This window comes from Diuraphis noxia, unplaced genomic scaffold, assembly GCF_037042655.1.
Source record: "Diuraphis noxia isolate RWA-SAM2 unplaced genomic scaffold, SU_Dnox_SAM2 contig0001, whole genome shotgun sequence".
NCBI classification, from domain to species: domain Eukaryota; kingdom Metazoa; phylum Arthropoda; class Insecta; order Hemiptera; family Aphididae; genus Diuraphis; species Diuraphis noxia.
This window is the reverse complement of record NW_028301711.1, coordinates 60838493-60853888: the sequence shown is the minus strand read 5'-3', so window position 1 is coordinate 60853888 and position 15396 is coordinate 60838493. Positions and strand designations below refer to the sequence as shown.

Genomic DNA, 15396 nt, shown 5'->3' with positions numbered 1-15396 from the left:
TTTCAAATTAAATTTATATACTTATTTTAACTTATTCAATTGTTTATAATTTAAATATGAAAGGTAAAATACTTACAATGTTTGAGAAATATTGAATAATAACTATAGTGCATTTAAAAAATAATATATACATTATATATGACCAAATGCAGATATCTTGTCTGTGAATGATGTTATTTGGCGGACAAATAATGTATTAGAAGTTAGCCATCAACACCTTCGTATGCACATAGGTAATATGCATCAACCAGAACCATGGGTGTTTTTAAGTAATTTGTTTTATAATTTTTACTAATGTATATGTTTGTATTATGTTTGCTTATATACCTTAAACATAAAACATTTTTAACATTTTTCCTTCGTAACTTTAAAATTTTTATTAACTATAACTATAAAGCAACTACAAATTTCTAACAAAAAAAATATAATTATCCATAATAGGTGTTAAACAACATTTCAATTTTACAGAAGGGTTAATTACATACTTTAGTGGTGTATTGGCCGATTATAACTTGGCGATTGATGGTATCCAGGTCAGGGAACCACAACGGCAAATCTGGATAGACCATCAAAGAAACATTGATTTGGCTTCTAGGCTGTTGACTGAAGGGCGTTACACAGTTATGGAATTTTTGGCATGCACTAAACATATCACTCCAAATTTTGGAGTAGTTCGACCAATGCTTCTTGCCCAACCTATTCCTGAAATACAACCGGTTTTAGAGATTTGAAAACCATTTAATGCCATAGAACAAATTTTACAAAGATGGTCTATTGTTGATGGACAAATAAATAGTAAAATTTAATATAGGTACTCACTAAGAAACAACTAAAATATTCATAATAATCTTTTATTTTTAGTATTGCATCTTCTTCATGGGCTGGACAATGAAGAGGATATACCACAACCGGCAAGACCAGTATTACCACAAACTATCAACATTTGTCTTGAAGACGACCTGTAAATAAATATTAAACTAAAAATATATAATCATTAACCATTCATGCATATTACATTAATTAATATACATAATTATCATTTAACATAAGTACTTTGAATTTTCAGTTGAACCAATTGTATCAGAAAAATGCTATATATGCAAGTATTCAATGGCCACTGTCGTAGCATCACCCTGTCAGCATCAAGGATTGTGTGCTCCTTGTCATGAAACATATACAAAGATGCCACCATATAAGAATTTACCATATTACAGATGTTCTTTGTGTAGAGGAGAAATAAAAAAATATTTTATAATAGTTTAAGATTTAAGAAATATAATAATTCTAATAACCAATTTTCCATCTTGAAAAATGTATTTTTGATATGATTATGTTGTTACATGTTTATTTACTAAAATCTTATATTATAAGTTACTGTAATTAATTGTTTAATTACTTTGCAAAGGTAAAATTTAAATTTAAAAAAAAAAATTCTTAGATCAAATTTGTAGTTATTTACTATGAAATGTCTTATATTAATTTATTCAAATATTGTTAGATATACTGTATTTTTTTGTTCTATTATTTTCAAAACCATGCTGGGTTAAAAGGGTTAAAAATAATAAATATGATGGTTAATTACTTGTTTCATGTTTGTTTTTCTGACAGTGATAGTTTTAATTTTGAAGAATTCTTTTATCACTAATATAATATGATATAAAATCAGCCTAAAACAGTAAACACAACTATAATAATAATTGATTATTATAATTGACTATTGTATTTATTTATATTTATCTATATCCTATATGTTTCTGTACTGAATGTGGAAGCGTGTAAAAGATTTTGTTAAACCTATTGAATTGAACAATTATTACATTTTATAATTAAATTGCTTTACTTCAGTTGAAAATGTATAAGAAGTAGTTTTATTTATGATCTTTTATCAACTGTACCTACCTATTAAAATTATGACAATATTATGATCAGTGCTGTAGTCCTAAAACAAGCAGAGGGTATACTATGAGTTATAATATAAAACATTTATACTATATTACTATCATTAGATTTCACTTTGGTAGAGGTTAAATAACACAACACACATACATTAATTGTACAAATTAAAATTAAAACTAAACATTTTTTTTTTCTATCAAAAATATTAATAATAATCTAATGACTTTTATTTTTATATTATTTGGTAATTTCACTACAACAGAGGATACGACTTAATCAGAAGGTATACAGAGTTTATTAGAAATAACCAGAAAGTATACGGCCGTATACCCTCCACTACAGCACTGATTATGATGGCCATTAGAATTATTTATTGTTATATCACCTTCCACTGTACTTACTTATAATTTATAAATGATAGAATTTGATACACAATAATTGTTGAAAGCTTAGAGACTATCCCAGTAAATATACATCAATGTCTATTAGATATGTACCTATTAGTTATCATTTATATTTTATATGGATAAAATTATCTAATTTTTATATTTAATATCTGTTTTTTTATGCTAAAAAATAAGTCTGAATGAGACAACTATTTAAAGTTTTGGTGGATATTGTTAATATACATCTTTAAGATTGACTGGTATACAAACTAGCATTTGTGATGTATAGAAATTATCTATTATTTTTATAAGATATGATATAGCATGATTAATTAATATACTTAAAAATATTCTTATTGCATCATTTTACCTTTACTATTATTGACTAGTCCACTTATTTACTATTATACATTTTGGGATAAAAGTATACATATTTAGTCAGATAAGTGTTAAATGTAATAATATTCAAAAACAAAAATTAATACACTAAATTAATTTATTTTAATAGACATAAATAATAATTTATAATTTGAAAAGTGTGCACTCCCAAGAAATATAATACCTATATAATATTATGATTAAATAAAATAATTTTTATGATGTTAAAACAAAATACTAAGTTAATTAATAAATAACAATTAATCAAACAATCCATAATAATGTTTCACTCAATTATAGACAAGACAAAGTAACTACTTGAATTTTAAGTAGGTCACTGGTACACAACACCATGTTCACTTAACTACTATAAGGAAAACAGCTTTATATGATGAAAGTATATGAACATACTTCATTATATATGAGATTATATGTAGATTTATTAAACTACATGCTAGATAATACATTTAATTATAATATATATTTAAACTGAATACCCTCATGAAAATATAAATATTTTAATTACCTCATTTGTATTATTAAGGCGTGGATGTTGTAGTTGAAAAAGTAGTAAAATTGAAGGCATTAATAATTGCATTCAAATTACCGAAAATTGTGTTTAAAAAGTTGCAATTTTATTATTTTTAACTAATTCTTTTACATAATATCAAAAAATGATATGATACATGAAAAAATACATATGTTATAGGTCTATATAGTATAACTACTAAAATTTAATATAATACATGAGAAATAAGATTATTTGTTTCATTTGTCATGATATAATAATATACATTTATATTAATATTATTAAAGGTGCGGTTACGTTTCTGCAGTCGACTGCAACAGTGACTGCATGCAGTCGCTGCAGCGACCGTCGCATGCAGCAAAACTGTTTTTGTTTTTACAGTCAACTGCATGCACAGACTTCTATAATATATAAGTATAGAAGTCTGTGACTGCATGCAGTCAAATATTTTAAACATTTTACATAGACTAGTTTAGTACCTACATCACCAACCATTCACCATGGAAGACGTGACATCCTTGGTTATTCAACATATAATTGAAGAAGAGGAACGAGATGAACAAATTATAAGTTTACTATTCCTAAAAAAACAGCAAAAGAAAAAAAGTACATGATATGTTTGTAGTCAGATGTGAGGAAGGGGCATTTCAAAACCTAATTTCCAATCATCTAATTGATGATGAAACCAAATTCCATAATTATTTTAGATTAACCAAAATTCAATTCGATCTGGTATTGCAAAGGACATATTTAAAGCACCTACAACCACGGTTAAATTTCCAATAACTCCGAAGGAAAAACTAGCTGCAACATTAAGGTTAGTAATTATATATAAATATTCATATAATAATATCACGTATTCTTAAATTGTAAAAGTTAATAATAATTTAAACATTAGGAGGTTTTATTAAAAAACAAATATACCAAAAATAATAACAAAAAGCGGGTAAGTCGTGGATGTCGCTCTGTTGTACAATAGGTTACAAGGGGATTACTGTAATGGATGGAATTAAATTTGAATCCAATGATATTATATCATTGTATACGAAAAACGATTCTGAGCGGAGAGGGTTTATCTGTCTAGATTATAAAAAAATTTCAAATCTTAGATTTAAAAAGAATTTTTTTTATGAATTTCTAGTTTAAAATAACTTGCGAATTTTCGTTCTGCAACATTCAAACTTTGAATAGGTACCTACTTATAAAAAAAAAATTGTGATTATGTATTTATTTTATTTTTCAACTGCTATTGTAACAATATGTTAGGAGCCTGGTATTGAATTTTCAAGCTTTTCTATACCCAACAAATACATTTTTATCGATATTAATTTTTAAAAAAAGCGGTAAGTCGTGGTTGTCGCTCTGCTGTACATATGGGCCATTGCATATAATATTCCTCAAAATGCTTTAAGCAAATTATTATTAATATTAAGACAACATAGTTGCTTTGAAAATATTCCTAAAGACGCTAGAACTATAATGATAAATAATAATTCAAAACCTAATCTGCGTGTGGTAGAACCAGGTAAATATCACCATTTTGGTATTGCCAATGGTATTAAAAAAAATGTGTCAGAATGTTCAAAAGATGATTTAAATATTCAAATAGTTGTGGGAATCGACGGATTGCCACTATTTAAAAGTAATTCTGAACAGTTTTGGCCAATACTAGCTTACATATATCCTAACAATGAGAGTGTATTTCCAATTGGAATATATTGTGGAAAAGAAAAACCAAAGGATAGCAATGATTTTATTAAAGATTTTATTGATGAATCCAAAGTTTTAATAGAACAAGGTCTTTATATTGATAATAAAAAGTACAATTTTTCCATTCGAACTATGTGTTGCGATGCGCCTGAAAAATCATATGTTTTAAAGATAATAGGACATTCAGGGTTTTATTCGTGCTCAAAATGTGAAATTGAAGGAGAATACTTGGCCAATAGAATTTGTTTTCCATATACACCATCCATAAGATGTCCGCCAACAAGGACTCATCAAAATTATTTAGTTCAGTCACAAGAAGAACATCATGTAGGCAACACTTCTCTTTTAGCAACATTGCCAATGTTTGATGTTGTTACTACATTTTCTTTAGACTACATGCATTTGGTGTGCCTAGGGACTGTACGAAAACTCATAATGTTATGGATCAAAGGACCAATTGGAATACGACATCCGTCGTGGAAAATCGAAGAAATGTCTAAAGCATTGGAACAATTGAAAACCCACGTGCCTTGTGAATTTGCTAGGAAACCTAGAACACTACTTGAAGTGAGTCGTTGGAAAGCGACTGAATTTAGAAATTTTTTACTATATATTGGTATAATTGTAACTAAACCTATTTTACACGATGAACAATGGAAACATTTTTTTGGTTTAAGTGTGGCAATGATAATTTTATTAAGTCCTGATTATGCAGAGTATATTAATGTTTCTCGTATACTATTAGATAATTTTGTTAAAAATTTTGAAAAATTTATGGCCGTCATCTTATCTCGCATAACATTCATGGTCTAACACATATTTATGAAGATTATGACCGATATGGACCGTTGGATACTTGCACAGCATTTCCATTTGAAAATTACATGTGCTCATTAAAAAGAATGCTGAGAAAGCCAAACAAGCCTTTAGAACAAGCTGTGAATCGATATAAAGAAATTTGTGACTTAAAATCAACCATAAAACTAAAAAAATCTTTATACCGGTTAGCTGGTTTGCACAAATGTGGCCCTGTTTTAGAGTATATCAAGACTGGAGATCAATTTAGAACCATAATATTCGAAACAATGAGTATTAAAACACATATTGAAGCTGACTCATACCTTTTGACTCATGATCATGTTTTAAAAGTTTTGAACATAATTCAAAACAAAAACACTGAAGATATTATTTTAATATGTAAACAGTTTGAAAACAAACGTCCATTATTCATTAAACCTATTGAATCAACATGTTTAAATATTTATATTGTTAACCAATTATCAGATAATTATGTATCGTATACCATTAATAATATCAAAAATAAAATGATAGTTTTACCGTTTAATAACAATTTTATAGCACTACCAATAATTCATTCTACAAAAAAATTGTTATAGGTAGCCTTATGTTTATAATGTTTAATTAATAGTTAATTAATAATTAATACTTGCATTGTATTGTATTAAGAGATATAGGTACCCACAAAGTTTAAGTAATTTATGCTTTTACGTTAATCTTATTTGTATACAAATCATTACCCTATATATAGGCACCTAAATATGTATTTATTATGTTTAGTATAAATTAACTTAAGTGCACATCCAATTGTTTATTTTATTTTGTTTTTAGATTTGTCTAGCTATTTATCGTTATACAATGTGGTGTGTAGTTGTTTTTAAGGATGATAATTCGGTTGAAGCTGTGCCTTCGCATTGGTATAAAAACCATAAATGCGCTTGGCCGAGAAAAAATGCTAAAACAATGATATCACGCAGATCATTACCAAATATATTAGAATTTGATTATTTAGAAGCCCGTAAATTGAATAATAAAAGCTATGGTAAGTATATTTGAATATAATGATACAAATTGTTTTATGCTTTTATTAAAATATGGTACTTAACATGATAGGTTAATCTGTAGTATTAGTATTTGTACTGTATCTATCTGCATATTTATATATACACATATCTGATATTACAATATTTTTTCATGTAATTTATATTTATAATAATTGTTGTATATTGGTTTTTGTCTTGACACTTATACAATAGCTCGTAACAAAGCTAAAATATCTGAAATTATCTCTGATTTATCTACTACTGAACTATCTGAATCAACCCAAAACGTATACCATACAAAAAACATTAAAAAAAGGAAAATTGAAAAAAAGAAAAAATTGTATGATGAGGAAATGTGGAGTCCAGCTTCTGATGATGATTTAATAAGTAATTTTTAAAAAACCATAAATAATAATTCAAAGTCGAATAAAGTATTATATTATGTATCCCTTTTATATTTTAAGTTGAACAAGAAGATATCAACGCAGCAATGGAATCCAATACATCTATAGAATTGAACATTGTGAATGGTAATTTCCTATATATAAGACAATCATTGTTAATACTACAGACTACAGTTAATATTATACCAATTAAGAATGATACAATTTTATATAACATTAATTTAATAAAATTTCAGTTACACCTACTGATTCAACATTACAAACAGATAATATCCCCAGTGGAACATTAAATGTAAAAAGAAGGCTAAGTTATTATGTAGAACATAGTTTACCAGTCTCCAAAAATTCAGAAAGGTTAGTAAAAAATGAAAATAAAAATACTTACTATTATTAATAATGTTAGTAATTATAAAACTAATATTTAAAACATTTTAAGTTCTATAAATATTAATTCAACTGGAGTCCCTATTCATAATATTAAAAATGTCATGCTTTGTTTTTTTAATTATGTCTGTGCAAGATCAATTTGCGATAATTACCCCAATTGTTATATTGGCATATTTAATCCATATAATAGTAAATCATTGAAATATCCCTTGTATAAAATATTAAAAAAATATTTATATTTTGAATTAAATAAATAAATTTTTATTAAGTCTTGAATTTCCATCAAATAACATAATTTTTTCATCATCTTCTCCATTTAAAGTGACGACTGAAGAAAATATACCTCAAGCTGTTCAATCACTTCAAATGGAGAGTACTAGTAACAGAAAAGAAAACAACTTGTTCGATTTGTCAGACTATCAACCTTCTCAACAATTGTTGAATTTGTCAGCAGACTATCAACCTGCTCAAAAAGATAAATCACTAGGTAGATATAATATGTATTGTATACAAATTTAGATATAAATTAAATAGTTAGTATCATAAAAATTATTCTCGCAAGTAGTAGATTTGATTAACATGTTTATAGATAGTATACATAAAGATAATACTGACAACTATTTATCTAGTATATTATTTACTTTATGTTATTTAATTATATGGTGTTCTGAGTCTCAAGAGTTCAATTAAAATTATTGGTATTCTCAATATATAGTATAGCAAATTATTAAAATATTTTAAGTACTATTAATATCATAAATTAAAGTCTTATAAATAGAATTAATAATAATAAAATTTGAGCGTTAGTTTTAAAACTAAAAATTATAGGAAACTATAATAATATTATAACATTATATATTATGTTTTTAGAAAAATATTAGTAATTAACATGTGTTTTAAGACTATTTAATATATTGTATAATTTATATATTATTATGATATTTTTTAGATCTTATGTACAAAATTCAGGGGCGTGCCTAGGGGGGGGGGGTTGGGTGTTCAAACCCCCCCCCCCCCCCCCCCCCCCCCCCGAAAAATAAAAAAAATTATTAATAAAAGTTGTACACTATATGATATATAGGTGGAACTTGATTAGGCTAGGTTCACATGGTGTCTTTGCATCGCTATCGTGAAACACGCTCATTGTTTCGTATCATACTACCATGTGAGCAATATATCAATATATGTCATAGGCGTGCGCAGACTTTGTTCACAGAGTATGCGGCTGATAAAATGTGCTCCCCAGGCCCCCCACAGATATAAATGCTCGTAAAATGAATGTGCATAACATTGTATTATAAACTTATGGCTGCTACTTTACTACTCTACTGTCACTTCTATTATATTCTATATGGTATCAACTACTCAACTATAATAAACATTATATATTATTATATAATATATTAATTATTTCAGTATTTAGACATCGTCTTTTCTAGGAAAATATAAATAGTAAATACTTACCTACCCAAACAATAAAACCCATATTCGGCGATATTCCCTTAAATTATGGAAAAACGTCCAAAATGAATTTAAAAACAATTCCATACTCCATATCGATGTCGTCTTACCATTTTATAATCCAGTCAAAATTATGAACTGAGACATTGTTCACGTGCCCCCAAGCGTCTGGCTGCAGGGTGTGCAGGCGCATACCCTGCATACCCCGTGCGCACGCCTATGATATATGTATAGGTATAGGAAATCCGTATACCCATAAATACGCGCGATTGACCGGAGCGCGTGTACGATAACACATAATATTATAAATTATTTTATAAAACATAAAGAAATAATAACGAACTTAGAAAAAGTAATTCCAAGTCGTATAAATGCAAACTCACTAGATCTATCAAAAGATACTATAACCTTTTATGAAAGTTTATTGCCAAATTCTACGGTATTTAATGAAGAGTTCTCCACATGGAAATTAAAATGGCTAAAAAATAACATTGAAAAAAAACCTTCAAATGCAGTAGAGTCATTATTAGAATGTGATGAAGATTTTTCCCAAATATAAGAAAACTGTTGGAAATATTAGCAACTTTACCCGTGTCTACGGCAACCGCAGAAAGGACATTTTCTACTTTACGGCGTATCAAAACATATTTGCGCAACACAACTGGCGAAGATCGGTTAACTGGGTTAGCTCTTCTTTCAATTCAAAAAGAAATTAACGTTGATCCTAATGAAGTGGTAAGAAGGTTCGCTTTAATACCTCGAAGACAAGGATTCATTCTATGATTTTTTTCTTATATTATAATATATATGACGAGTGACGACAAATTGTTCAAAATGTATTTTAATGTATTATAAATTATTATTATTATTTTTTTTTAATATTATTACTATTGAATAATATGATGACACGATATAGCGAATTAATATCTAGTAAAATAAATACACTAAAATACTTAAAATAGGTACGTTATTAAAAATTTTTAATTATTTTGATATAAGTATTATGTAGTTCATTCGGGAATCGATCAGAAATTTCTAAGATACTTTTTGTTACACTTGTTGTTATTATGACATTATTAATAACTGGCCAATAACATAATATGTTATAATTATAATCATTTCTTTTAAAGGAAGATTGTGGCTTTTTTTAATTTACATTTTAAAACTATTTGTTTGGATGATTAAACTGTTATAGATTATTGATGATTTATTGTTAAATTTGAAAATATGTATGAACAACAAGACTTAAATATTAAGGTTATGTTTGAAGTTAAAATATTGTTGATAAAATTATAAATTTGTACAATTTAAATAATTTACAAAAGGTGCAAATTTAGATATAAGACTTGTCACTTTCTAACAATCCTCTAAAAATGTATATAATGCATCTATAATACTAACTTATAAATGTACAAATGAATTATTTTACAGACTTTGGAACTGAAGCGATATGCAAAGGATTCATTACCCAGAACTGTGCGCGCTGTAATGAGATCTCTTTTCAAAGATAAATTACTGAATATATTTAGTTATAAAGGACAAAAAGGAAAAAAGGTGTTCTACACATTAACAATATGTTCAGTTATATTTGGTAATGACTGAGTTGTTATCTTTTATATTTCATTTTTGTGTCTACAACCTGCAATATATATTATATATAAATATAACTATATATAACTATAAATTATTTCAATAATTTTGTTAATTATTTCTAGACTCCATCAAGCTTATGAAAAAATTCAATAAATTTGATACAATCGATGTAGAGAGGCCTATAAAGATATTCATTTCGGGCGCTAAGTTCAGGGATGTGCCGAAAACTAAAACTATTCAATCTATGAACGATTGATTAATTTCAATATTAAAATTTGTAATTCAAAGAATATATAATTATAATAATAAATTGCTTTTGAAGTGTAGCACAATAAAAGAAAATTGATGCTTAATTCATTGTATTATAATTGTGCAGGTTATCTCCATACATTAAGCAACATAAAGATTAAAAAATAATAAACATTAAGCAAATCCATAATCATATAATTTGTAATGTAGTTGTCAGTTAAATAAATTTTTAACGGTCATAATTATAAATTATGTTTTTAAATGTCTACCATAAACATATAATGTAGTCATAACTTTAAAAAGTAGTCCACCATCTCTGAAAAGATATATCAGTGACAAAATCTCAAATGGGGAGCACAAAAATAATTTTGGTATTAAATTTGAAGGCATAATTTTTTATATTTTAAATATATTATATTTAATTTTAACGATGACCTGGTCTAATATAAATTTATGGAATTATATAGTGATGCAAGTATCACTACATACACAAATATTATATTATTAAAAAATATGCTGTAGTTAAAAAGATTAAAAAGATCATTAAAAATTTAATAATCAATTAAATAGAACAAAATAATGTAAAAATACACAGTACGCATATTATGTATATTCCCTACAATATTATATTTATACTAAGATAAATACACTATACTATAGTCACACCTCCCTACCATATTAAAATATAATGAAAATTATATTTTTAAGTTGTTAAAACAGCAATTTAGCAAAACAATAATGAAATGTTTAAAAAAAATATTTTATTAATAATAATAAAAAATGTTTTTCTAACATTATTTGTGTGTTAATGTAAAGATATTATAAAAATAATGATAAATCATTATTTTATTTTTGATAATTATATAATCTCAAACTGTTGGCCAAATAACATTATATAATCAATAAAATAACATTTTTTTGATGAGTATATAATGAAACTGTAACAATTATATAATGATATCATTAAAAATAAAATATTTTTTTGATATAAAAAAAACAATTTCTTGCTATCTGGGTATTGACATCACAATATTATAAATAAGTAACAAATAAGAGACTAAGTGCGGATCTATCCCCCATATCCCTCCATAAATTCACCACTGTTATTTATATGTATATAATTATTCAACAATTTTATTTTATTTTTTACTTTAACCCAGCATCGACGGGCTAATATAGCTAGTTTTAATAATAATATGAGATACCTATAACCAACTGTTTGAGTTTGTTTCTAATCCTATGTGTATAATGGGTCTTTTTTGTTCATACACATTAATTGTAAATACAATTCCATTGTTGAATAACATGTTTAATTAGACAAGATCATTCCGAAATACATATGTGTAAAATAATGGCTCAAAAATGTGATAATTTCATCATTTTTAGTTATATTGATATAATATTATCCATACTCAGGGGTTAATCATGTATATGTGCACTACCTACCCAGATAAGAAAAAAATTAAAACATAGTATTATAGTAATATAACTAAACATATGCTATATTATTAAAATGTTATTTATTTATATAAAAATATAATATTTGTGTTGGTTATTGCGGAAAGCTATCGGATATGTATAATAGTGCAAACAATTATTACTATAGGTATACTGGTAGGTACAAATTAAAAAACAAATGACAACACGCAACTGGCAATAAAATGGAATAGCACATTCATATTTCATACACATTACCTATTTAATTGTTTCCAGCAAATTATTTTGGATGTTTCTGTCCTTACGGCGTTATAATGTATTTTTAACTTCACAGTTTAACTAATTTATTATAGGTACTTCGATTAGGTACCAACTAATAATGTTCATCAATCTTAATATTTTTACTTGTGCATTTAATATTATGTACTTGTGTATGACGTCTTAGATCAAAAAAAAAAATATATATATATGAACAAATATAAACAAAATAAAAGTAAAGTAACTAACATTTGCAAACAATTATTATTTAATACAATGTATAAAATATACTATATTGTACATAATATTGGTTATATTTGTATGAATGTGCGCTACTTAATTTAAGACTCATGAGCCGCCACTACATTCATAAAGAGGTGCGTCCTTTTGAAAGGAATCGGTGGCGCTTTAAATGTACAGTTTTTAGAATTCGTGACGTCCCTAGATTTAGAACGTATTTTATACATTGTTGTACATTATATAAATATATATATACACACTTCCTGTACGGGCCGGGAACGACACAATAATAGGCCGTGACGTCCGGTCACCAAATACTTCGCGCGGCGCACTCACACACCGACCGACCGTGTGTATGTGTGTATATGTGTGTAGCAACTCAAAGGAAGTGGACGGGGTTGCTGAGCAAGACCACAGAGTGCTAGTGTGTGGTGGGTGTGTAGGTGTGTATACTTAAAATTAAAAATAAAGGTAACACGATTTTTGGTAACTAAGTTGCTGTAATATACAAATAATTCAAATAATAACACAATATAATATAAAAATCACAGCAACCTTCTAATGATAGGTATATAAAATATAATACTAATAAATCAAAGCCCTTATGGCTGACTAGAAAAAATACAATAAATTGGCCCTTCTGGCCCAACAGGTAATATATATATATATATATATATATATATATATATATATATATAGGGTGCTGCTATACGAACCCCTATAACCAATAGGTATTAAAAAATATATATAATCGGCCGCTCAACAAGCAGTGATACTATATGGCCCTTTTGGCCCAATAATTTAATAATAATATAATAGTATGTAAAAAATAATCAATAAATAGCGCAGTCTGGCCAGCTGGTCCTAGCTATACAAGAAAAAATCACACACACACAACAGGAACTAGGAACAGTTAAAAATAAATATAATAAAAATAAGTGGCGCCCGCACAAAATATAATATAAACCGGCGATTTGCACCGAATAATATAATAAAAGCGGCATAAATGCAGTTTGGTTCCCACGCGAATTTTTCGATTTTTTTTTTTCCAAAATGTGTGTTTCACGACACTGAATACAAAAGTCTAATTCCAAAATTCTCGCAAATCATTATTTTGGAAGTTATAGCCATCCAAAGTTTGCGATTTCACGTATTTAGTATTTACGCATGCATGCGCGCAAACCGGCTTTAGATACCCACTTTCTTACGTTTTCGTATTCTCGCCTCTCATTTATATGTTATTTTATTTTATTACAATATTATCTAAAGTAGTTTGATGAAAAATGTTAGATTATACCCTATAATTATATTTTTGTAAAAGTTATATTTAACTTATTAGTTTTATGTAGATATCTACCTCATTATAATTTTAATTAACGAGTTTCAAAAGGCAATAGAGTGTTGGTGAGCTGTATAACTCAAAAGAAAACGATGTTTTGATAAGTGATGATGATAAAGACTCTTCTTCTACAGGAACGGATGACGATTAATAAAATATTGAAAAATTTAAATAAAATTAAAATTGCAAAAAATGTTTGTTTTCAATAACCCTCCCCATTCAAGTTTGATTTTTTAGCCCGGGGGGTTTGAGGGCCGAGCCCACATTCAACGAGAGGTCCGTAGGACCTCGAGTTTGGTGACTGGAGCTGGCAGGCGGAGGGAGCTACTTATACTTATTTTACTTTATCTGGCCATCAAGTCCGGCGACCGGAGCCGATAGGCTCCGGGAACCGGGGGTCCCTTGAATTTAAAGACATGAGTCATTTGTGTTAAATTAGTTTCAGATTACTTGTTAGGTCATCAGGCTGCCCGCAGGGCAGGGACGCTCTCCCCCCCGCGACCCCGGAGGGGTCGCCCCCCCCCCTCCCCCTCCCCCCCAGGTTTGCTATTTAAGCCCCGGGGGGTTTGGGGGCCGAGCCCCCATCCAACGAGAGGTCCAGAGGACCTCGAGTTTGGCGACCGGAGCCGACAGGCGAAGGGAGCCACTTATACTTATTTTATTTTATCTGGCCATCGAGTCCGGTGACCGGAGCCGATAGGCTCCGGGAGCCGTGAAGTTTATTGACTTTAAGACATGAGTCATTTGTGTTACTTAAGGTTCAGTTTACTTGCTAGGTCACTTACCTACAGCGAACGTGCGTATATATTGGCGATGTGCACGGCATTAAAGTAGTGTTGCGCGTATATGCGTATAAACATAAAATCGCAAACTTTGGATGGCTATAACTTCCAAAATAATGATTTGCGAGAATTTTGGAATTAGACTTTTGTATTCAGTGTCGTGAAACACACATTTTGGTAAAAAAAAAATCGAAAAATTCGCGTGGGAACCAAACTGCATTTGTTCCATAAAAGCTATTGCGATTCGCGCCGACAAAACAATATGATACGAGTAGGTATTATAATATAACAATATTATTATAAAATACGTGGCGATTCGCGCGCACAATATTAGTATATTTTTTTTGACGACGATTAGCGTACGTAATAAAATAATATAGGATCTTCCTCGTAGGCACTACGGAACGGACTGATTGACTGGGCGGCCGTGTTAAGTAATGATAATCGCGCAGCCGATGCGGTGGCGGCGATTATCTACATATTATATAATAAAATTCACAATCACA

General features: G+C 28.2%; 1 protein-coding gene and 2 pseudogenes across 2 annotated transcripts; all 3 read left to right on the top strand.

Moving 5' to 3' along the window:
- Window positions 1-238: 238 nt before the first annotated feature.
- LOC149061120 (uncharacterized) lies at window positions 239-1392 on the top strand (annotated as a pseudogene). Its single transcript, XR_016192474.1, has 4 exons — window positions 239-269; window positions 442-795; window positions 862-961; window positions 1067-1392. The product of XR_016192474.1 is annotated as an uncharacterized LOC149061120 (transcript).
- A 3276-nt stretch (window positions 1393-4668) lies between these two features.
- On the top strand, window positions 4669-6270 carry LOC149061119 (uncharacterized). The gene is made up of 2 exons (XM_089230845.1): window positions 4669-5466; window positions 6259-6270. Exons 1-2 carry the CDS (start codon window positions 4669-4671, stop codon window positions 6268-6270), a joined length of 810 nt encoding a protein of 269 aa, XP_089086971.1.
- A 285-nt stretch (window positions 6271-6555) lies between these two features.
- On the top strand, window positions 6556-10841 carry LOC149061118 (uncharacterized; annotated as a pseudogene).
- The last annotated feature ends 4555 nt before the right edge of the window (window positions 10842-15396 follow it).